A 24,738-nucleotide genomic window follows, 5' to 3' on the forward strand; every position below is an offset into this window, starting at 1 on the left:
GGGGGCAGGGTCGGGGGGGCAGGTCCACGGGGGCAGGGTCCAGGGGCAGGGTCCAGGGTGGGCAGGGTCCAGGGCCAGGATCGGGGGGCAGGGTCCAGGGGCACAGGGGCACAGGGTCCAGGGGCAGGGTCGGGGGGGCAGGGTCCAGGGGGCAGGGTCCAGGGGCACAGGGTCCAGGGGCAGGGTTGGGGGGACAGGCTTAAGCCCCCATGCAGGCAGGCCAGCAGTCTGAAGGGAATGAAATTCATGGGGGAGTTGTGATGGGCATTGCCCCCCTCCCCTGTGGGGCCTGTCAGGTGGCATCTGCTGGGAAGATGGCTGAGCAGGGCTGGTGAGCTGGGCAGTGCATGTGTCCAGCTTAGAGGCTCAGGATGGGCCACTGCAGCAAGAATGTTAGGATCAGTTCTCTTTGGTGAGAAGTGAAACCCTCAACAACAGAGAGGTGAGCAGTCGGGAGAAAGAGCTGGCGTATTTGGGTCTAAGGGGGCCCAGTTCTCCGGGCGCCTCTCCTGGCAGCCATCTGTTAGTGGGGGACCCACTGTAGACATGAGGAGATAAAGGCCAGCACACGTTCCAGGCAGCCAGCAGCGCCGTTTCCACCGTGATTGATGCTCTGCTTCGTGTTCTCGCCAAAGCCTGGAAGCTTTTTTTTGACGGGCCTTCAATCTTTGCAACGTGAAATAGTCACGAATATCCGGCCAGTTGGATAGACGTTTTCTAAACTGCGTTAGACCATTTCTTTTGGTGCTTTCTGAGACAGAATGTATGGAAGTTAACAAAATATCTTAGAATAATTTTACTTTTTTCAAGTATTCTAACAGATTTTTCTGCATTGAGCATCTATTTTGGCCCTGTGCTATAATTTCATGAAATCCTTAGGACTTAACTTGGCCCCGTAATCCATGTGACGCCGAGGTTTCCATGATTCAGAACGTTTCTGACGCCACGTTTTAGCTTTCAGTCTCCTTTTTTATGTCCTCTGCCATTTCTCCTTGATATCATTTTTTCCCTCTATCTTATTGCAAATTTTAGCTAAATTTGTAGAAGTAAGATCACTGAAGCTTTTCTTTGCATTAGTCAGGATTCTTTAGGTCGCACGTGACGGAAACCCAATGCCAAGTGACCTCAGTAAAAAAAAAAAGGGATCCCTGTGGTTGGGAAGCCAGGCAGGGTGGCTGTAACTCGCACCTCTGACCACATCCTCCGGGTTTCGTCTCTTCGGCTCCTGTCTGCTTGCAGGTTCAGCCCACATTCGGAACATAGATGGCAGTGTTTAGGGAGGAGAGTGAATGGCTGGATGGAGAGGACGCAAGGATGCTCAGATGGTGAAGTAAACAGCTTTTACTCTGTGCCTTGGTGATATCTTGTGTTTTTAATGAAGTGTAGTTGATTTACAAGATTGTGTTAGTTTCAAGTGTACAGCAGAGTGACTCAGTTATGCATATATATCGATATATATTTCTTTTCCAGATTATTTTCCACTATCTCAATAGGTTATTACAAGATATTGAATATAGTTCCCTGTGCTGTACAGTAGGTCCTTGTTTGTTACCTATTTTATATACAATAGTGTGTATATGTTAATCCCAAACTCCTAATTTATCCCTCCCCCCCTTTCCCCTTTGGTAACCATAAGTTTGTTTTCTATGTCTTTGAGTCTGTTTCTGTTTTTTTTTTTTTTTGCGGTACGCGGGCCTCTCACTGTTGTGGCCTCTCCCGTTGCGGAGCACAGGCTCCGGACGCGCAGGCTCAGCGGCCATGGCTCCCTGGCCCAGCCGCTCCGTGGCATATGGGATCTTCCCGGACCGGGGCACGAACCCGTGTCCCCTGCAGCGGCAGGCAGACTCTCAACCACTGCGCCACCAGGGAAGCCCTGTTTCTGTTTTATATATGGATTCATTTGTACTATTTTTTTAGATTCCACATATAAGCGATATCATACGGTATTTGTCTCTCTCTGACTTACTTAGTACGATAATCTCTAGGTGCATCCATGTTGCTGCAAATGGCATGATTTCATTCTTTTTTATGGCTGAGTAGTATTCCATCATATGTATGTACCACGTCCTCTCTATCCATCCGTCTGTCGATGGGCACTGGGGTTGCTTCCCTGTCTTGTGTGCCTTTGTGGTATTTACCTCGCTCATCCATTGACCTGTGCTGCTGGTCCTTGGCTACGTTCCTGATAAACCAGATGTGGGAACAGGGAGTTTTTTGGACTCCCAGGCACTTCCTATATATTATTCTCACTAATTTTTGCAGAAGCCGGTTGTTCTCACACACATTGTGCCAGCGAGGAAACAGCCCCACTGCAGCCGAGCCTGGGACACGGCTGCAGTCAGCTCTGGCCTCTGAGGCGGGGCATTCCGACTCGGCCCGCCTCTCGGCGATAGGCTCCCTGTGACAGCCCTGATCAATCATGCCAGTCGTGTGTTATTTATACTTGGACACATGCTGCACCCTGCAGTCATCTGGGCGGGTTAGATGCCACACACGCTGGTGGTAATAACTATAAATAAGACGTAACTTGCCGACTAGGCATGAGTCCTCTTTTAGGTAGAAGTTCTGGCTAAATTAACCCCAGGATGAAACCAAGTCAGAGCTTGAGTCATCTCTGAAATAAATGTTTAAAAACCCAACCAAACACACACACACACGCACCCCAGAGGCCACCTTCCCTCCATCCACGGCTAACAGCACTCTCGGGGGTTGGTGTCAAAACGGTGAAATGCTTATTGCAATCAAGTCTGTGTTAGAGACTCATCTGCGAGTGTCCGTTTAGGTACCAGGGAAACTTTAGCCCCAAAGCATTAAAGATAAGTCTGCAAATTTATGTTCGGAGTGCAGCGGAGTCTGGGGAGGGCGGGCGGGGGATGTCAGGGCCCTGCCCTCTTTTTCTCGGTCACATGCACTTTGTGAGTCGGGAAGGATGCTTTTCACTTTTCGATTTTTCCGCCTCGAATGAAACTTTTTCCCTCCTAAGAGCAGGCTGATGATTTATGATGCAGGTGTCAGCGAGGGGCCAGGCTTCCCAAGGGTCTATAAATAGCATCTCCTCAGCCATAAATGGGAGGGAGGCTGGACGTTTGGAGGGAGACGTGCTTTGCTTCCCTCGGCGGGAGCCTGCAGCCCGGTGAGCCCGTGAGGCAGACGCTCTCTCCTCTTCGCCACCTTCCTTTCTCTCTGGGTGAGTTTCCTCCGCTTCTTTCCTTTTCTGACGTGAGGCTTTGGAGGAAGGAAGGATAGCGTGCAGAAGCTGGCTGCACTCAGATTTCCTAAGCAGAGGGTGTCAGGGTGAAGCCATGGGAACCAGCGAACTCCGCAGCCAGTAATTAGAGCCAAGGTCTGTGTTTCTCTGACTGGATTCGAATACTTTCTGTGTTGTTAGGAGGTTCTGAGCCCCTTCCCAGCCCTCGCACTTTAGCCCTGGTTTTTGCAGCATCTCCTTTGGGTCCCTGAGTTGGGTGATGGATGTCTGCAATTTTCACGAGTCACAGAAATGAGAGCCTCTGTCAGGAGAGGGCAGGTTTGAAATGGTGTGAAATAAAACTGGATATTTTCTTAAGAGAAACAGAAAGAAAGCAGGGCTATTCGGCTCAGACCTGGACTGTAGCATCTAGGGGAGGGGACAAAAACAGTACTTCTTGTCACTAAGTTCTCACCTCACAATAATGCTTTTCTCCTTTGTGCTTTTTCATGCGTTATGATCCTGCAGGATTTTCAGGCTCGGTTCCCCTAAGAGAGCCTGAGCTTCTTCCGGTCATGCTCCTGAAACGCTGCCCCAGAAAAAGGCAGTGGAGTTGGATGCCTGCACCCAAAAGGCCCGGGAGGGGCAGCGAGGCAGGAACGTGGGGTCTCAGTGCTTGGAAATGCTTAGCTCTCTCCACCTCCTGGTCTCAAGGTCCTTCCTCACTGAGTAGAAGTAAGACAGGCGTCGAAGAGCACACGCAGCCAAGATCATTTAGAGTAGCTATTTACTGGACTACGTCTGGGTTCTGTGTGCAGCGAATTTGCATGACGCTAACTCTGAATTAGGGACCTTCACCCATGTGCCCGTGCTTCATGAAAACAAGGAGAACCTGTGGGTAAAGTTTATGGGATGAAATATTTGTGTAACCGTTGATTTGTTTTTAATTCTCGCAATTTATGAAAAATGCGGTAAGTCGCTGGGTTGCTGGAAAGCTTCTGTCCAGGAAGCAGCACATTATCTTGTCTCTCCATCTAATTTGATCCTGCTTAAGCGTTGGGCCCGGATGGATCAGGCTCCCTGGGAGAACCCTGGAGCTTCAGGGAGAGAGGTAGCTGAGCGACCTGCTAAGACATTCAGTCCTGGGGCTGAGAGGCTCTTTGGGGGACACGTGGGAAGCTGGCTGACAGACATTAGACGTCAGGCCACGTCGGATGGTGAGGATTTTGAGAGTTATGCTGTGCTCAGTTATATTTACTTTCGGAGCCGAGTAGTTTGGAAAAACCTTGGGGAAAGTAGTCCCCGATGTGAATGGAACCCGTCTTGGGAACTGAGGGCATAGTTCCTTGGGGCTGTGGACCAACTGTGCCCTTTCTGTTTCTCCAGAAGAGCTTTAACTTGGTGTGTTCATGGACTTCAACAACTTTAGCTGCACAAACAACAATTTCTTTTATTAAGTGGAAGTAAATGTGTTTTCATTGAAACGTTTTCACAGATTAAAACCCTTCTTGGTGACATGAGAGATCGGTTCCAAATAGTCCTCACAGGAAGGGATCAGGATGGAGCCTGTCACGGACGCACGGCCCCCAGTGCTTGAGGACAGGCTCGCGTTTCATTTCAGTGTCATGATTCCCAAACGTGTCAGGAGCGATGATGGGTGGGAAGCAGCCCGGTGCCGAGTCAGACGCCGGGTTGGAAATTTGGCTTCATCACCGGGAACCAGTGACCTGAGGGTTAGTTTCATCACCTGAAGCGGTTTCCTCATAGGAAAGGTCGAGATTCGAACCAGGACAGAATAAGGTGACGCATCTCAAGTTGTGTAAATTCACTCACGATTGCTGAAAACACCAGAACCTGTGTGTTTCGTCAAGGTCGACTCTGCTTCTGTGGTATTTGAGGGCGGTCAGTGGGCGGAGCGGTGTTGCCTCCGGTGGTTTTAAACTTGGCCACAGATCCAGGCGCTGCTGGCGCTTGAAGGAATGTTCCTGCCTCCTCCTCTGGCCCCTCTGTTCTCAGCAAAACAAACTGAGACCCGAGAGCTGGGTGGGCGGCAGGGTCAGCGCTGGAATCCCGCCCCCGATGCCCCCTCCATGCGGACTCACCCCCCAGAACTGTGCTGGGGGCCGCTGTCTTCGCTGTGTTTTGAGGCGTCAGCTGGGGGTCGTTTCCCTAAAGAGGAGAAAGTGGAGAGAGCTCTGTGCACACCGCCCACCACACCCTCCTCTCAGTGGGGTCCCCCTAGCACAGCTGGCCACGCCCCTCACGGCCCCAGGCTGAGGGGGGTCGGAGCCCATGCTGAGCCTGCAGGGAACTCGCTTCCACGAGGCGTCCTCCCCCCTGTCTGCAGGTCCCCAGTGGAGACAGGGACACCCGGGCACATTCTGGAATTTTTTTTTTTAATTTTATTTGTTTATTTTTGGTTGCATTGGGTCTTCCTTGCTGCACGCAGGCTTTCTCTAGTTGCGGTGAGCGGGGGCTACTCTTTGTTGCGGTGCGCGGGCTTCTCATTGCGGTGGCTTCTCTTGTTGCAGAGCACGGACTCTAGGCGCACAGGCTTCAGTAGTTGTGGCACCCAGCCTCAGTAGTTGTGGCTCACGGGCTTAGTTGCTCCGCGGCATGTGGGATCTTCCCGGACCAGGGCTCGAACCTGTGTCCCCTGCATTGGCAGGCGGACTTTTAACCACTGTGCCACCAGGGAAGTCCCCAGGTTCTGGAATTTGAGGTCCACTGAGCAGAGCCCAAATGGGTGGCCTGGCGTGGGCTTGGGCTGTGTGGTGGCCCTTCCTGTGCACCTGGGCTGGGCTTAAGGCTCATACAGTCAGTGAGTGCGGGCAGGGGGCCCCATGCACAGAAGGTGGGAGTTTGCTGCCTTCCCCGGAGCAGGCGTCCCTAAGATGTCTCTGTCCTTGAAATGCAATGGCCCCCCGGTCCAGTCTTGGCCGGCGCGGGGCAGGGCAGGTGCTCCAAGTGCGGGTGGGTCAGCATCATGTCCACTCAGCTAGCAGAGAATCACGTGGGCTGAGCCCTGGGTACCGCCGCGGTCCCATGGTGTCCTGGGGGTCGTACCTCCAGCAAGTCCACGGTCAGAGCGAGAGCGCGGGAACCACGTGCACTCGACTCCGGCCCTGCCCCTGATCGCCACAAAGCGCCTGCTCCCGGCAGGAGGCGTGAGGACTCAGCGGCCACACTGGCGCCACGTCAGCCCAGGACACGCCGGGTGCTGACTGCACTCGGAGCCCGCAGGGCGCTGGCTCTGAGCAGGAGCAGGGTCCCACCAAGGGGGAGCTCTGAGGGTGCTAGCTGCCACACTCTAAACATGTCGAGATAGCTTATCCTCTCCGGTCACCTAGGCCATTTTTGGATTCTTCCCTCTGCCAAGAAACACACCCGGATCTGAAGGGTGACTCCACACAGATGTAAGTAAATATTGTGATGGGACAGGACCACTGGTGCAACAGCAGGTGCAGGGGCTGTTCTGGGGTTTTCTGCTGTAGCTGACTTTTCCTCCATGAGTGCAGGGGTGATGGGAGAAGGCGTCTAGATGAAACTGGCTCCAAGTGATGACCCGTGTGCCCCAACACATCAATCCAGTGACCTGTCCCCAGCAACGGAGTGCGTACCTTATGGGCGGAAGCTTTCCTTGAAGATTCACCCTGAGTAACTCATTGGAAAATCCCAGAGATGCAGTCAAGGATATTGTGCAAGTGTTAAATTGATAAGTGCATGTTTTCAGACACCTGCAGAATTCAACTTAACAACAACAAACAATAGTGTGCTAGGGGCGGCTCCCAGTTGTTTGTTCCTCCCTACCAAGCACGGTGCCAGCACTGTGCAGATTCAGTAGAACGTCCAAGATAGAGAAATGATAGGTCAGCCCAAGGTCACTTCACAGTAGTGCTGGAGTCGGAAGTCAACCCTAGGCCTGTCAGGTGTCAAAACCTGTGCTCTTGACCTCAACGTTATGGTACCTCTTTCAAACCGGGGGTGGAATGGAGGGGGTATGTTTTTATTGGGTTCTTTTAGGTGCAGCATTCTATTATATATTTATAGTCAAATGTATGCAAGACACACGCTGGACCCTCAATGGAGACGTGGTAGTTGGTTTTTAGGAGGGAATTTTGAGATGAGTTAGTGTGGAGAAGTATAGAAGACCCCGAAAGAGAAGTCTGGTGGCCTCTGGATGGGCAGGCACTTTTTGTATGTTTTTAGGGAAATCACTTCTCCACTCTGGCTGTCGGGTCCCCTGCCCCACTCGTCCTCCCCCCATAAAATAGGGGTTTGGATAATCCCCAAGGATCTTTCCAAGCTCTATAATTCTGTGATTCTAGGAAATCACAGTCTAAAGGGAACGGATCCTGAGACATAGACTTGGAGCAAATTCTATGCTCGTAAGGTTTTCTAACATTTGCTTAGAGATGTGCGCTGCAATGAGGAATGAGGGTGAGGGCCCGTCTCAGGACAGGACCTGGCATTTTCTGCCCGTTTCCACCCCCGTGTCCCCTGGGGCTGTGCTGTGAGGCCTCCTAAGCATCCTTCTTTAAATCGGGGCAGATTATTCCAATTTCAACACAGAGGACAAAAATGGAGCTCGGGTTTGGAGGAGTTCTTGTGCCCCTTTATTTGGGAGGTTAATAATCACAGGGCGGGCTTCCCTGGTGGCGCAGTGGTTGAGAGTCCGCCTGCCGATGCAGGGGACACGGGTTCGTGCCCCGGTCTGGGAAGATCCCCCATGCTGCGGAGGGGCTGGGCCCGTGAGCCGTGGACGCTGAGCCTGCGCGTCCGGAGCCTGTGCTCCACAACGGGAGAGGCCACAGCAGTGAGAGGCTCGCGTACTGCAAAAAAAAAAAAAAAAAAAAAATCACAGGGATTTAGGGACATTGTCTGCGTCCCTTTTTAGAGAGAGTTAAGCAGCCCGGTAAGTTGGCGTTTTACTTATTTGGGTGAACACGTGCAGCAAACGGCCGTCTAATACCTGCACTGCTTCAAATCCGCACATCCTTGCTGCAGGGTGGGTCTCGAAGACTTCTTGTTTGGGGAGAAGTTAGCCAAAGAGCGCTCACTTCCCCGCATCCCCCAGACTTTGGAGCTGGGCTCAGCCCCCAGGCCTGCCCCTCCCAACCAAGCAAGCCGACAAGTAGCCAGTGAGATGGGATTTTAGGGGACTGGGTCTGGAAGGCTTCCTGGAGACCTTTCTGTTCTCAAACCCCCCTTCAGAGCAGGAGAGTCTTCACCTCCTGCGTGGATGCCGAAACCTCCATGTGGCTGCATGCTTTCCGGGGCGACGTTTCCTGTCTGCTTTTCCCGAGATCCTGAGCCCCAGGGTTTTCCTGCTTCCCACTTTGCCCCTGGGATGCCCTCTGCCCGCCCCACCTCCGCCCATCACCTCCCCAGTCCATTGGGCTCTTCTCAAATGTCACCTGCTTCAGGGCCTCTGACTGCCGTGGCCCTGGGCCACGTGCTCCCCCCCCCTTACTTCCCAGCACGTTTTGTGTCTCCTTTGCTCTTATCTCCTCCTCTCTTGTATTCTGTTTGTTTACTTCTGTGACCTGTGCTTTAATTATTTTTATCCTTATCGCTCACATTGCTTTTCACGGTTGCCTTGAACAAACTAGGTAGTTTATAGACATTGGGTGAGTTTACGATTAAGTGAAACGTGCGGCTCAATCTTCTAATTTTTATGGAAGCAAACAAGAAATGAAGTCAGGTCCCAGGGAACTTAATAGGCGTCCAGGATTATTTCCTCTTATAGACTCTTTCTTACATTCTCTTCCCCCACAAGGGTTTTGCTAATTGGAGTTGATTTTCCTCTTTGGAACAACCTAAAAGGTGAGTGTGAATTGCAGGAGCCTGATTACTTTAGAAATTCCAGGACCTCTGCTCTGTTTGTTACTCTTTTTCCTAGGTGTCCACAAAGATGTCGCTTGTTGCTGTGCCCTTCTACCAAAAGAGACACAAACACTTTGACCAGTCATACCGTAATATTCAAACAAGGTACCTTCTGGATGAATATGCAGTGAAAAAGTAAGTTGTAATTCACTGATGGGGGCAGGCCGAGCCTTGATGACGAGCTTTGTCTGAATTTCAAGGCAAGAAGCTTTATCCAGTCCCCTGAAGACTGGAGGTGAACTGGTTTAGCCGGGGAGGTAGGGAGGGCCGTGCTCCCCGATGCCCGTGTCCAGAGCCAGACGGGGAACGTGGCTGACCCGGCTGCACAGCAAACTTTAGGTGGGGCACTGCATGGCATCGTGGCAGGTCCTGGCAGATCCTAGTAGATCCCGGCAGGTCCTGGTAGACTGGCTCTTAGCCCCTGGTTTAGCTCATGAGTCGCGGACCTTCAGTAATTGCTCCTTGACTTCACTCTTCTTCACATGCCTTCCAGAGCTAGAATCTAAAAGGTCACCAAACAGCGAGGGCGATGAGAAGGAAACCCATGGGAAAGAATGTCGGTGGGACAGAAGTTAATGGGGGCCGAGTGAAGATGGGATGGAAGCCCATCTCAATGATAATTTTGCTACGTTAATAATAATGTTGCCAAAGGTAGACTTTTTGTTCACTGCCTGATAGGCTGGTGTCAAGCCGCAGGCTCATCTGTGAGTTTCTGAGGTTCTGCATCTGCAGGGGCCAGCGGCACATGCCCTGGCCGCCCACGTTTCTCCGGTGTTAATTTAGGAGGTGGATGCCGGGCACGGGCTCCTCAGGTCCCCATCCCCAGCCCTTGTATTTAGAACCACTTGTGGTCCTTTGTGCTTAGCTGCCATCCTGGTAACAAACAAAGCCAAACATTCTGTGCCCCTCCCAGCAGCCTCAGGGAGCTTCGGATCCCTTAAGATATACATATATATATATAATCATGGCCTCAGGCCAAAAGGGCCTGGAAGGCACTGGCTGGCCTGAGGGAGGGGCAGGGGTGTCGTGCAGCTGAGTCTGGGGGCACGTCCCTGTGGGGGATGGGCCTGTGCAGCCGGGCTGGAGGCCACACTTAGGGGTGTGTGTGTGTGTGTCCGCATGTGCAGGTGTGGGTGACCTGCATTTCGAGGATGGTTTGGGGGCGTGGAAAGGGAGTCATGTTGTTTGTGACAATGCATTTTTACACTTCTCCACCACATGTGATTTTTCCCATGTTCGCCAAGGCGCGCTTCCACCCAGACGTCTTCCCAGAAATCTGTCACTCAGGAGTCGTCCTCGCAGAGAGAGTCCAGCCAGACGGCACCGGGGGGGACCACCTGCAGGTTGTGTGCCAGGAGGGTGAGCTCCGCGCTGGAAGAGGACGAGCAGGAAAGGAAGCACAGGTAACGCCCTGCCCTCTCTGCCTGCTGCTGGGCCAGCCCCGGGGGGGCCGCGCGCTGCCCTGGGGCCTGGGCAGGGGCTCTGCAGTCAGAGAATGAGGCGGCGGGGCGTAGCTGAAAGGGGACGTGTGCAAACTGGGAAGGGAACACTTGCTGCAGTGAAAGCCACGCACGACCGTTTTCAGTCGATTCTTATTCTCCACCGTCATCATCTTGATTCATCCCGACAAGGAAACGACTGGGGATGGATTTTCTGCATCCTCGTGCAGAAGAGAACCCTGCGGTCCAGAGGACCCACGGCCACTGTCCACACGTTGCAGCTGGATTGGCCTCAAGCCTCTGTCCTCTGCCCCCAGACTCACTCCCTTTCTCCAGAAAGCATGCTGGTCACATTCGGAGGCCTCAAGACCTAAAGGGCTGAGTTGGAGTTTTCGAATTTCCACCACCAGCCTCTTCGGCTACTAAGGAACAGCTGTGAGGCTTGAGACTTGAGTGGGGAATCTTCCAAAGAGAGGCCAGGATTCCAGCCACGTGTCCGTGTGGACACAGAGCTGAAGGGAGGGGGTTCTGTAGACCCTCATGCTTCACATTTCTACAGACTCAGCTCATGGGGAATATGTCACAGGAATGGGGTGGGTTACTAAGAACATCGGTCTTAAAATTATTTCCAGATCACAGAGAAACAGGTGGTCAACTGACTTGGATCTTTTCAGAGCAGAGTACTTGAGCATCTCATGTATGCTTCATTTCGTATCTGCTCTATTTTTTCCCCCTCACCTTCTCCTCCTACTTATTTCTAGAAAGTTTTCTCTGTGTCGCTAAAACGCTCAAAACCGGAAGGAAAATGAGTTTTGGCTCAATGTGTTTCAGTCTGAAAGTTGCACTATGACTAAGGAATCTGTTTAGTAAAAATATTGTATAGCTGAAAAGATTAGCCTTTATTTTTTAAAAAATTTGAATCATCTTTTAGATGCCTTATGGGAATTTTGCCCTGAAAATTTATTTTATTGTCAAGTGAAGACTTCTTTTGTAAAAGAATCACTTCAGAATGTGTACATTAAGAAATTGGATTTTTATGTGTTGGATTATTTCAGAAAGGGTTCTACTATGCTTAAGGTTTTGGCACAGGGAGTGAGAAGACCAGAGCTTTATAATTTTATTTTAATCAGTTATACCTTGGTGTGATCTTATCCCATAAAGTTCCTACTCCTCAGCTTCCTGGGGCGAAATAAATGGGGAAAGGAAGCTTGTATTAATTTGAACAGTCAGGGAGTGGGTTACGATGATTGATGTGGTTCAGCCAAGATGACTTTTGTGACAATCCTGGCTGTTGGAAATCTTCTTAAAACACATGAAGCTACTCTTGCAATAGCAAATCTGACTCAAGAATGTATTTTGATTCTTGATGACTGATTATAATGTTACTGTGTCCCTGGAGCCCAGGGTAAATGTCAGTCCCTCTGGGCAAGCACAGTGGATATAGGTCAGGGCTGTGTCAGCTCTCCACGGAGCCCAGCACCCATGCTTTGGGATTCTGCATTTTAGGACCCTCACAGTATTTTATTCTCACAACCCATGTGCATTCCTCCCATGTGAAAGGTCTTATGGAAATTAGGTCTTTCCTCCTTTAAAAGTAAACCTAAGTAATTGGAGGTTTTGGTGAGCTGGGCCGGAGTTAATGGAGATTTTATCGCAACCCCTGCTCTGTCCCTGCCATTCGAGAGAGCCCGGTGTAGGGTGATTTGAGGAGTTCGATGAATTCCAGTCCTTATTATGATAATTCACTACTCTTGCTGGCCTTCCTGAAAGTACATATTTATTCCTTACCTCCTGTGGCAGGTATGAGTTTAACCCACAGGACAAATCGGTCCTTGGAGAGAGATGGAGTTACGGGTTCATCAGTTTGCGTTAAGCTGTGTGTTCACGTCAAATAAATACCAATGAGGCATCGGCGTGCCCTGAAGGGTCTGGAGATGTCCTCCTGGAAGATACAGGGGATTAGAAATGTCCCTTTGATGCCTCTACTTCTGTTCTGTGAGAAGTGGGCCTCCCTGCGTTATGCAGCTGTCCGAGGGGCTTGTCTTTAGGGCAAATGCACGATGAGTGACATCATTCTGCGTAAGGGGGCAGTGTCACAGTCACCCCATCACAGACTAGCAGGGGTGCCTTTTCAATGCCCCAGATCAGAGTATTTGGGGCTGGGCCGGCCAGGGGGAGCAATTCTAGTTCTAATATTTATTATAAAACATTCGGGACTGGCGGTGCTATTGACAAGTGCCATTCACGTAGACATTCTAAACGAGGTCCAGGTGGGACTTCTGATCCTTTCAGCTTATCAGGACAGTTTGCGGCACGAATAGAGATTTGCCTTTGCTTATGCTGTCATTTAGTGGGATTCACTGCAGACAGGAAAGCTTGGTTCCTGTGAGCCCTCTTAGCAAGGCGCTCGCTGTTTCTCCCACTGGAACCTACAAAATCATTTCTGTGCGTGTGGCTCCATGAGTGAAGGGGAGCCGGGCAGTTGGGATTAGGGCGATGTGATGTGTGTGCACCCGTGCCTAAAAACCTAGACGCTTGTTCTCCTCCGTGGAGAATCACCATGAGCAGAGGGTGTGGGGAAAGGCCGGAGGGGCGAGGAGATGACCTCTAAGCAGCGAGGAGATTGTGGTTGTGTGTCCGGGGAGGGGACGCAGGCAGGTGTGGGCTGGGCTGGGCTGGTCGGAAGTGAAGACTAGGCTGAATCAACACTGGCTCGGGGTTTAGCTTTTATTATAGTTCCTGTCTCCACGGTTCTGCCTGAAGAAGCTGCAGAGTTTCCTGAAACTCTGTGTTCAATCTCCAACTTCCCGGACACCTGACACCAGCCCTGCGATTTGCGCTGTGTCTGGAGAAGCGCAAACTGGTAGTCAGGGCTGCGGGAGAGGCTGGGGATGGGGGGGAGCTGCCCGGGTTCTAGGACGGCTTTCCCCACGCCGCTGGGCCACACAGAGCAGAAAGTCCTCCAGTCTGACACCCCACCTTTATGAGCCACGTCCACCTGGTCCCCGCCTCCCCGGCTGCACATTTGATGCTGTCGTTTTCCCTTCCCGGGCAGCCCAGGGAACAGCAAGCCTCTGGCTCTGCTGGGGCCTCGGGAACGTGGTGGTGAAGGAGGGGATGGGGCCGGGGAGGGGTGACAGGGTGGCTGGACCCACCGCTGGGCCGGGCAGTGCCAGGATGTAACCTGTGGAGCCCACAGAGGTGGCCCTCGGGCTGGAAAGGAGGTGCCCCTTATTTCTCTGCCCCGACAGGTTAAGAAGCTCTGACTGTATCCTTTTACTTTTTCTAGAATACAGACTTATTTCTTAATTTGAATCTATTAGTTCAGAAGGCTTCACTTCAGTCTTAAATTCACTCAGAAACGGCAGCCTCTAAGGAAAACGAGTGGGTCCTGTGTGTCGCCGCACAGAGGAGAGCTTGCAAAAGAAGCAGAAGTAGCTTCTCTTCCACCCTCTCCTCGAGCCCACTTAGGAAGTCCCCGGGGACCGCGTGTCTGGTCCCAGGCCCTCAGTGACCACATGCCCTTTGCACGTGTCCCGAGAACACTGTGGCATCTTGGCTTCTGCAGGTACCAGTCACTGGTGGCTTCCTATGAGGAGGCCAAGCGGGAGCGTTTCCTCAGCGAGCTGGCCCAGCTGGAGGAGGACGTGCACCTGGCCCGCACCCATGCCCGGGAAAAGCTGGACAGATACGCCCTGCAGCACGTGGACAGATACGCCCTGCAGCACGCGGTAGGGGTGGGCGGGTGCTGGGTGCAGCTGTGCCATCAGCACGATGCCCGCGGGCCTGGTGGCGGGAGCCTCGCGCCCCTGGCACCCTGATGTCCTGCTTCCCGGGGCAGGTGGACGACAGGCTGGCCTGGGAGAGGCACTCACGTGAGGAGCGGCTGAGCAGAGCCCCTGAGATCCTGGTGCAGCTCCGGTCACACACCATCTGGGAGCAGATGTCTGTCAAGCTGTGCTTCACCGTGCAGGGCTTCCCAACTCCCGTGGTGCAGTGGTGAGTGGGGGCACCTCCCAGGGGCGGAGGCCCCGCTGCTCTTCCTTTGAAGGATCTGCAGCCGTTGACTCACCTGAGCGGGTGGAGAAGACCCACCTGCAGGGAGCGCGCGGCACCTACTCCAGGGACCCATGCTCTTGAAACTCACCAGGAAATGCGTGCACGAAAACACGGAGAGGCCCCTGGAAATCCTAGGCAGGCGTTTTCATTTTAGTGCAATTGACCCAAATGATTTTCCAGAGGGCTTTTATTGAAAACCAGGTTCCCAGAAATGACCTGTGTTTACCTGCAGCTCTGCTTTTACTCATGTAAGTGGAGACCCTAAACTCCAAGCCTCTGGAACCACAGTGAGAGGGCTCCTTGAGCCTTGTGACGCTGAAAATTAAATAAGCCCCACCGACGACACTTTTAGTTTCAACGTATGTTGCTAAAACTCACTTGTATATTCATTTATTTTCCCACTTGCTGGTACCGAGTCCCCAGGGTCTGTCGTTGGCCACAACATCGTGCTTTCACATGCGTCCTGGGTTAGGGCTCTCAGCAGTAGAGCAGAAAGGTAGTGCCTCCACCCTCTGGCTGCTCACGAGGCGGGCCGGGGAGGCTGAGAGCCACTCACCCTTGCCCTAGGGGGAGCCGTGGCCCTGCTGTCCTGGGGGGACACCGAGGCCAGCCTCCTCCAGGCGGGGTGCAGAGCAGTTGGGTCTCTCCACGTGCACTCCGGCTACACTGCGGCCTCCCTCCAGAGGCTGGACCAGGGCCTAACCAGCACTGGTTACGTTTTGTCCTTGGAGTGATGTATCCAGAGTTCCTGACAAGTTCCAGGGGACCTTTGGCCCACGCTCTGTCCCATGCAGGTTGAGGGTTGCCCAGGTAGTCTGAGTCCTGCAAGAGCCACCTCCCCTTAAACAGCCAAGAGTGGGCTCTGAACCTTTCCCGTAGCTGCTCCCGCCCTGTGATCCGAGTGGTGAATCAGGCAGAAGCAGAGCGAAAATGTGCTGCGTGTGTGTGTGTGTGTGTGCGCGCGCGCGCGCCCGCCCACGAGGGGTGGCGGGGGATGGGAAACAGGAAGGTGGGGACACGTGCAAAACAGCCAGTCGGCCTTTATGCTCAGACAGGTGTTTCCCTCTTTCAGGTATAAAGACGGCAGCTTGGTCTGCCAGGCAGGGGAGCCGGGAAAGTACAGGATTGAGAGCAAGTACGGGGTGCACACGCTGGAGATCAACAGGTAAGGGCTTGGTGGGTACGGCCGCGCCCCAGCACCTGCCCAGGAGAGCAGCCTCCCAAACACAGAAGCGGCGGGCAGCTCACACCACATCTGAATTCCGCGTGACATTCCTGGTGTTTCTGAGTTAAATATGGGTGGTAGAGGCTTCCCTTTGTTTCCTTGGGGTCAGGCCAGAGGGATGTGGATTCAGTGGTTGGTTCTGTGGGGCTCCTGTTCTGGGAACGAAAGGAGAAAATGGCCTAAGGAAGGACGGCAGTGCCAGGTGTGAGGGCCGCGGGGAAACGCACAGACACCCTCACAGCCTGCTCCGCAGCCGGGCTGCATCTCCTGCAGGTTTGGGCAACGGTTCCTCAGCTCAACTCTTCAAGGAAACATGACCTTTATTTTCTTCTCATAGCAAATTGAAAACATGCGGTAAATACAGATAACTAAGAGAAGGTAAAGTTCATCCGTATTTCCAACCTCCAGGGTCGGTATTTTGGTGTACTTACAGCACTGCCGTTTCCCTTACACAACACACGTGTAGAACCGTACAAGCACATTTTGATTTTTCTTTCACAGAAGTGAGATTCCGCTGTTCATTTGCTCTCTGCTTTTCTGTACACACAGCTTTTATTTTTTACAAAAAGATCGTAACATTATGCAGATTAATTAGGACAGAGGCTAACAGGTTACAGTTAAGATTAAGATTTGTGTCGAGTCATAGCCTTGTTTCTCTAGGTAAATTTGAGGCTGTTTAGAAAAGCTGGAGGCCCTGGCCCCATGGGCCCCACTGGCACTGTTTATTGAGAACCTACTATGTGCCCCACAGTCTAGGAACTTGTGTTAAAGCGACCAAAACCTCGATTCCTGACTTGGAGGTCCAGAACGTGGCGGCAAGCCTTAAGTGTAATAAAAAGGGAATCACACAGTAGATCAGGGTGACGATGCTGGGTGCAGGGGTCGGGGCATGTGGCCTGGTGCTGGGGCGGGTGTGGTGTTAAAGGGGGGCCAGGCAGGCCTTAGAGGAGAAGACATCTAAGGGGATGGAGGAGGGGACACATGCGTGGGGCAGAGGCTCCGAGAAGGAGCTTCAGGACCCCAGGGCTGCAGCAGTTGGTGGGAGTCATAGGACAGAAGGGTAGAGATGTCACCAGCGCCGTGAAGATCACCCCGGACCCTGTAACCGTCACAAGGCTGTTACTGGGGGCAAAGGGGAAGTGAAAGATCTGTTTCCAAAGGGTCACTGACTGCGAACGGATAGTAGGGCAGACTTGGACGGCTTGGCCGAAATTCAAGAAAGATGGTGGGGCTTGGACCGCTGTGGATGAGGTGGAACCAGTGAGGTGGGCGGGGACCGATTTTGAAGTTAGAGCAGTAGAATCTGCTGATGGATTGGATGTGGGTGTCAGTGAAAAAGAGGGGTCGGAATCAGCCCCAGGGTTGGGGGCTCCTGCGTCAGCTGGGGTGCGGAAGGCTGAGAGTGGGCGGGGTCTAGGCATCCCACTTTCCTTCAATTTCCAAAATTTCCAGAAATTTCCACAGGCAGTAAGCCATACTATCTAGAAAGAGAAACTTTCCTTCTTTTGAAGAGTATTTTTATTTGGTGTGTGTGTGGGGTGACTCTTTTCTAACCTGGGGTGCCCTAGCAACTGGTTTGTTTGCAAGCTGAATTTTAGTCATCGTTTTGAAAAGAGAAACGAATTCCCTTTCTCAAGTATGAAAAAGTCCTGTTCACACTATGTTGGCAACTTTTAAATTTGTACTGGGAATAAGAGAAGCTTTGAACCATGTGAACTAAATCAGTGAGGCCCCAATATATCCAGGTATCCTCAGATATATTACTTGGAGTTTGCCTCAGCTTGCCAAGAGTTAAGGAATTTGGGACAAGGAAATTTTTGAGACTAACTTTTCTCTCAGTATTCTTACCCACATTGGGACATTCTTAACAGATGAAATGTAGAGAGTCTTCAGAAAAAAGAGCCAGGGGGAAGCCCACAAATTACAGCTGACCTCAGCTGTTCATTCCAAACTGCTGAGTTACCATCATCTGACCTGTGGCCGGCTAAGTGGTGAGGAATATGTTGGCTCCTTTGCTCCACTGGCTGGGGAATGAGCTCCTTCTGTTACAAGAGTGACATTTATTCCTATGAATATTCTTTGGCCACTGTCGCCGAATTCTTGAAGTGCCGGAAAGAGAGCTTAGTTCCCTTTGGTACTGTTCGAATTTAAGCTGTAATTCATACGATTTTATATGCTCATAAGATTTTCTCTTGGGACTCATAGGGTGAGTTCTATTTCTTCAAAGAATTTTCATGCTGCTCTCGTGTTTTTATAAAGGTGCTTAGAACACCCTATCTTGTGTTTTATTCTAACCTCACCTCTCTGCGCTCCCCACTCCTCGCAGGGCGACTCCAGGGCTAATCTCTTCTTGCACTTTATTTTTAGACTTTGATATTCAAATTCTACTTTGAATTAAGTTGTAAATCCCGTGTTAACACCGCTTAAGAGTTTGAGTACATGGGGCCTGACTACACAAGAGAAGTTCATGTGCCATTTAAACGTTTGCCTGCCCCTCTTTAAAATAGATGAAGTGTTATTAGTTTCTCCCCTGGAGTGGTTTTGGGAGCACTTCAGATGGAGACTTTGGGCTGCAAACGTGCCCCATGGAAGTTTGTAAAAATTGAGACCAAAGGATACCACCTCTGCCTATTCTGGGATGAGGTCCAAACAGAAAATAAACCCGTTTGCCCCTTAATCACTTGCTTGCAATTGCTGACAGCATGAAGTAGAGGCTCGAAATAGGCTCTGTGGGCTGGCAAAGTGCTTCTCCTAGCGTGGCCTCAGGCAGGAGAGGAAGACTGGGGGCCCCTGGGCTGTGGTCAGGCACGTGGGTCTCCGAGTGACCTGTGAGCAGAATTTTAAGTTGGGCACGGTCTCCTCCGAATCTGCAAAGTCCTGCCTGCCTGGTCCCTTGCTGTGTCCTCTGTCCGGTGTCCCCAGGCGCCATGCTTCCTGCAGCCCACCCCCTGCAAGGGCAGCCAACAAATATGTATGAGCCCTCCCCCAGTACATGCACGTGTGTTTATTTATAATCTGTATATGTTCTACTGTATTTTATAGAATGTAAAACATTTACAAAAGAGATGCGCAAAAAGAACGAGACAAAAGTTAGCATAGCCGGAAGTTCTAACTCTCGCCTGCATCCTCCCTCAGCCGGGTGCGCCCTGCCTGGGCTCTGTAGCAGTAAATCAGTGGGTCTGGAGGTTTTTAGGGGGCATGGGCTTCTTTACAAATCAGACGACCCCGTGGAGCCTCTCTTCTGCATAGGTGCACGTGAACAGGTGTGCATGTGTGTGGTGCACCAAGATCCTGCCTCCAAGGCACCTTTTCCCCAGCCTGCTCCCTCCTGCTAAGTACCAAGTGCTAACTGGTTACCTGACCGGCTATCAGCGCTAGAGTGTTAGGTACGTCTGCCTCCGGGGTCCTAATTCTGTGAGTCAACTGAAGAGCAGCTCAGACTCCGGCGGGAGACGCTGCTGTCCAGGTGGGCTTGGTGCCTGGGGCTTCTCCTGCCCCTTCTTTGCGTCACAAGCCTCCTTCTTGGGTTCCTCCAGCTGTCCTCAGCTAAGAAACGATGGAGAGCGATTCACTGCGGTTCTCAAAACGCTTAGAAATCCGTGCTGTTTCATTGGAATGTAAAGGCAAAGGAGAGGACCTTCTCCGGGGAGGGAAAGGGAACCTCTTTTGAACTTCAGTCCAAGAATTCAGCTATACATTTCAATTAATAATATACACAGTTCATACAGTACTATACAGTTGCAGAGTATTTTCAAATGCATTGTTTTATTTTAATCGTCAGTGTCCCCCAAGTAGAGTGTAGGTATTCAATAAACGTATTTGAGAAGTTTTAAATACATACTATTTATTTGTTAAAAAGTCAGTAGGGCTTCCCTGGTGGCGCAGTGGTTGAGAGTCCGCCTGCCGATGCAGGGGACGCGGGTTCGTGCCCCGGTCCGGGAGGATCCCGCATGCCGCGGAGCGGCTGGGCCCGTGAGCCATGGCCGCTGAGCCTGCGCGTCCAGAGCCTGTGCTCCGCAGCGGGAGAGGCCACAACAGTGAGAGGCCCGCGTACCGCAAAAAAAAAAAAAAAAAAAAAGTCAGTAGATGAGACTTATCAGGCTGGCCTGATGAGGGCACAGACCTGAAATCAGAACTTGCGGCTGACGACTGCAGTCCTGTAATAGTCTGAGTAAACATAATTTTGCCCCGGCTTTTATTCTGATTTGCACAATATTGAAGAAAAGTCCTGATTCACAGCGATTGGTGGTCGCAAATGGGAACATTAAGTTTGACCTTGAAATCTCAGAGTGTAATTCAGTTAAGCAGGGAAGGCGTGAGCAGCTCTGCCTGAGGGCCGTCGCGCGCGGCAGGGAGCTGTGTCTGGGCTTCAGTGAGTGGCCAGTACGTGGTGTGTCCAGGGCGTGTTGCTACTGTTGTTTTAAAAAACTGCTGAAATTCATATTGAAGAAGAAATTGGTAGCACGTTTGGGAGATTTGGTTTAAAAACTATGGGACACAGTTTGGAGACTACCGAGACTAAGTAACGTCCAGAAAGGCCTTTGAGGGAGGTATTGAAGAAGACGGAAACAGGTTTATGGTGACGGATGGACACACTCTGAGTGACGTCTGTGCACGGTCTTCTCGAGCACTCGATGTCCTTCAGGCACCAGTAACCTCCTCACTCAGCAGTGGGTAGCGACGCTGACCAGCTGGGCCCGGGGACAGCCTTGGTTCAGGTCCAGCGGGGGGAGGGCCACTTCCTGTGCTGGGCTGCCCCGTCTGTCGGCTCTGGGTGGGGTGTCTGTTTTTGCCTTACGGCTCCTACTTCTGAGTCTGTGTCACAGTCAGGTTCCATCCCAGCCTCCAGGTTGGGGGATTTGGTGCGGCAGTCTGTACAGGAGCCTTTGCCTCTCCCCTGCATTGTTCTGGCTCCCGACTCCCCAGCCCATGCCCGACTCCCCAGCCCATGCCCGTGGGCGGCCCAACCCTCCGGTCTGCAGGGAGGGTGAGTCCCGCTAGTGGGGAGGGATCTTTGTAGAGCAAGTTGTAGGGCTAATCCCAGAAGAATACTTCCTGTTAGAAGAATGTGTTTATGAAAACACAGTGGTTTCATTGTTTAGAAGAAATAACCCAAGGGCAAGGTTAAAAAAAATCCAAGCGAAGCCTAAGGTTATGGAAGAGAAGAAATTCTCCACTCGTCCCTCGACCCCCAGCCCTAGCCGTGTTCCCAGAGGTAGCTGCTGTGGCCTCTTTGTTGGGTGTGTGTGTGTGTGTGTGTGTGTGTGTGTGTGTGTGTGCGCGCGCATGCTCAGTGTGTGTGTAGATCAGCAGAGAACGTTAATGGCCAGTGATGGGGAAAGCGTCTGTGTTATGGTTACGGGATTTTTACGTGTTGTACCGTCACTCTTACTCTGCCCCTGGCGATACGCTGTACCCGCAGTGTACGTGGAAATGGCACGGCAAGGCAAACGAATGTGATGCGTTCAGGCTAGAACTGCAGTTTTGTTGAGGGGCCTTGAGGTTGGCCTGTATCCCTCCAAGGTGAGCCTGACCGTAATGCACTGGTTTGAACATCTGCGGTAGCGGCTCTCTCTCCCTTGAGCAGCGGCTGTGACAAGAGGCCAGGTGGCATCGCCGGGCGCAGTGGAACTGGATTAGAACCTCGTCGGGGCAGGGACGGGGTTCTTCCCAGGCAGCGTGGGTCCCTGAAGTGTTCTCTCTCATTTCTTGGAGACACTGTATGTTTTGGTCAAAGAAACTCCAGCTCCAGGTGGAATAGAAAATACAATAAGATGACGAAGGACTTCCAAAGAACGGGTTTGTCTCTGGGTCACTGGATGCTTAAAGCATCTAAACGTGAAGTCTGAGTAAACTTTTTCTGTGTTTTTGTCACTATGCCTGTGATGCCCATGCCTGGAGAGATGGCAGAAGGCCCAGAAAGCTGCAGAGTTCAGAGTTTTGTGGACCTTGTTTACCCAACTTCTTAAAGGCTCTACTTTCTCTCCAAGTGAATAGGGTAATAGTACTGTCTTGCTGGGCACTTGAGACTTTTATACAGAGTAGCCAACGGAAAGTAACTAGCAGAGAGTCAGCTGAGTAAGAGTCCTCACGTCAAGTTTTGGGGGGAAGCTGGTGGGAAGACAGTTCATAGCCAGAAGCTAAGCTTTGGCTTCCGTGGGATGGACGTGGGGAGCTGAGGAGCCCCACCCCTGAGAAACTGGGCTCTGCGGTCCCTGGGCCATTGTCCTTCCCGGGGGTGGACACGCGTCCCTCACGACGCTCCGGGCCCGGAGGCCTCAGGCGGGTCCAGTCCAGGCACCTTCGTTACGCCCACGAGTGGGTGCTTCCTGTCTGGGCGATCCCACTGCTTTGGGGGGTCTGCGCAGGGAACCCCTGGTGGGGAGGGAGGTGGGGTTGATTCTCCTGGAGGTTGAGGCCATTAGAGCTGCCCATTGACAAGATAAAACCACGGATGCTGCAGGTAGACAAACAGAACCAGAGGGAATACAAGCTTCTCTCCGAGAGCGCGGTTCGGCATTTCCGGAAGTGCTAGCACACTGCCTTCCCCCGCAAAGCCAAAGCCAAGGCATCGCACGGGATCAGACGTCACCCGTGTCTGTAGTTAATACCTCGCTCCGAGGGCAGAGCTGGCACTGTTCTCAAACAAATCACTCACGAACCGGGGGTCCAGGTCACACGAGCTGCTGTCGAGGAAGGCTGTGCTCGAGTTCGGGTCACTGACTCTCAGAGACCAGGCCGGCCCCCGACAGCACGTTCAGGACGCTGTCTTGCTTTTTTCCCTGCAAGGGCGGACTTTGACGATACTGCGACCTACTCGGCGGTGGCGACAAACGTGCACGGACAGGTGTCCACCAATGCGGCGGTGGTGGTGAGAAGTGAGTCTGCCGTCTTGCGGGGATGGGGCACTGTCTCCCCACCTTCTGTCCTCTTTCTCCGCCGTGATCGCCAGTTGTCTTGCAGGATTCCGAGGTGACGAGGAGCCGTTGCATTCTGTGGGGCTCCCGATCAGAGGTAAGTTGATTATGTTCCTTCTTTGTGCAGAAAAATGTGTAGTGACATAGCATATCATTGAAAAATATTTTCTAAGCATCAGATCTCTTTTCAAACTGTATTGCAAAAGGCCCTTTCTCCTGGCTGGTGTCGGTGTGCTGACCGTCGCTGCCATGGATTCAGGGGCTCACACATCTTGGGGCTGATGCAGGATTTAAACCCTTTACGCTTTGCATGTGGCTCAGAGCACGCACCCCCTGCTCATTCTGCCTTCCATCCTCCTTTGGCACAAATGACCAGATTCCACTCCACTTCTGATTCTTCAGGAGTGGCTGAGTCAGCTCGGGCACCATAACAAACAGCACACCTGGGTCTTGAACATCACACAGTTACTTCCCTCAGTTCTGGAGGCTGGAGGTCCAAGGTCGAGATGCCCACCAGGGACGGGACACTGCGTCCCAGCTAGCAGGTGTGGGACGCCGTGTCCTCATGAAGAGCTGAGAGAAAGGGCTGTGGTCTCGTCCTCTCCTTACAAGGGCACTGACCCCATCCCGGGCCCCACCTCCACGACCTCATCCAGCCTAATCACCCGAAGGCGACCCCCAATATCTTCACACCGTGGGGCGGGGCTTCGACCTGAGAACGGGGGCGGGGGGACACAGGCGCTCGGGCCACAGCGCAGCCCGTGAGGATGCGAGCGCAGGCGGTGGTGAGGGGCCCGCTTTGCCCAGCTGGCCCGCTGTGTGACCGCGCCCTCTGCCCCGTGCAGTGCCCCTGCCCTCCGTGATCCCGCACATGCACTTCGACGTCCGGTTTCTGGAGAAATTCGGCGTCACCTTCCGGAGGGAAGGCGAGACGCTGGCTCTCAAGTGCACGCTGGTGGTGACGCCGGACCTGAAGCGGGTGCAGCCGCGGGCCGAGTGGTACCGGGACGGTGAGTGTCGCGGCCTCCTGCACGCTCTGCCCCCACACCCGCCGTGCTTGGGCTCGGACCCCGGCCTCACTGGGGTGATGGTGAGTTTTGAGCCTTAGTGTTGACCTGGCGCTTTCTCCACCTCCGTGACAGCTGCGGGCAGCAAAGCAGGCGAGCCTGGGGCAGATTGGACACGCGTTGACCTTGAACTTCCCTGGGAATGGGGTTAGCAGGGAGGCTTGGAGGTAGATGAGTCATGGGGGTTGTTATAGCTCCATAAAGAGGGTCTCCGTGTGATTAGGAGGAATGAGCGGGGTGTCTGTGTCTTTATGTTTTTCCTCTGCTGAAACAGCAGCTACCATTTATTAGAGCTTGTTGCGTCCCGACTCTATTCTGAGTGTGATAACTCACTTGATTTTCATCAGGTCTTTGGGAGGGAAGTGTTGTCAACCCCCTCATAAGTGGACAGCTGAGACAAGGAACTTCCTCGCCCTACCCCCGACCTCCGGGAAGTGGCAGGGCTGGGACCCCCCATTCCCGGGGCCCTGCTCCACTGCTTCCGCCAGCCAGCATGGGCTGCCCTGTGCAGCTGTGTGGTGTGTGTGTGTGTGTGGTGTGTGTGATGTGTGTGTGGTGTGTGTGTATCTCTGTGTGTGTCGTGTGTGTGTCTGTGTGTGTGGTGTGTGTGTGGTTGTGTGTGGTGTGTGTGTGGTGACAACTATAGAAGTTGTCAGCTGTGTGTGTGGTGTGTGTGTGTATGTGGCGTGTGTGTGTGGTGTGTGTGTGGTGTGTGTGTGTATGTGTGACGTGTGTGTGGTGTGTGTGATGTGTGTGGTGTGTGTGTGTGTAGTGTGTGTGTGGTGTGTGTGTGGTGTGTATGTGTGGTGTGGTGTGTGTGTGGTGTGTGTGTATGTGGTGTGTGTGTAGTGTGTGTGTAGTGTGTGTGTGGTGTGTGTGTGTATGTGTGACGTGTGTGTGGTGTGTGTGGTGTGTGTGTCCTTGTGTGTGTGTGGTGTGTGTGTATGTGGTGTGTGTG

General features: G+C 52.5%; 1 protein-coding gene across 2 annotated transcripts in view; it reads left to right on the forward strand.

Annotated features, from left to right (window-relative positions):
* Nucleotides 1-24,738, forward strand: part of MYOM2 (myomesin 2) — an 88,694-nt gene that overhangs the window by 5,223 nt on the left and 58,733 nt on the right. For both annotated transcript variants that reach the window (XM_029226713.1, XM_029226714.1), the window contains 8 exons: nt 9,090-9,208; nt 10,318-10,476; nt 14,081-14,243; nt 14,354-14,511; nt 15,644-15,736; nt 22,586-22,674; nt 22,760-22,810; nt 23,559-23,723. In XM_029226713.1, coding sequence (XP_029082546.1) covers nt 9,090-9,208; nt 10,318-10,476; nt 14,081-14,243; nt 14,354-14,511; nt 15,644-15,736; nt 22,586-22,674; nt 22,760-22,810; nt 23,559-23,723 — 997 coding nt within the window. The remainder of the gene's footprint in view (nt 1-9,089; nt 9,209-10,317; nt 10,477-14,080; nt 14,244-14,353; nt 14,512-15,643; nt 15,737-22,585; nt 22,675-22,759; nt 22,811-23,558; nt 23,724-24,738) is intronic.

This window comes from Monodon monoceros, unplaced genomic scaffold, assembly GCF_005190385.1.
Source record: "Monodon monoceros isolate NGI ecotype Baffin Bay Population unplaced genomic scaffold, NGI_Narwhal_1 Super_Scaffold_17, whole genome shotgun sequence".
NCBI classification, from domain to species: Eukaryota; Metazoa; Chordata; class Mammalia; order Artiodactyla; family Monodontidae; genus Monodon; species Monodon monoceros.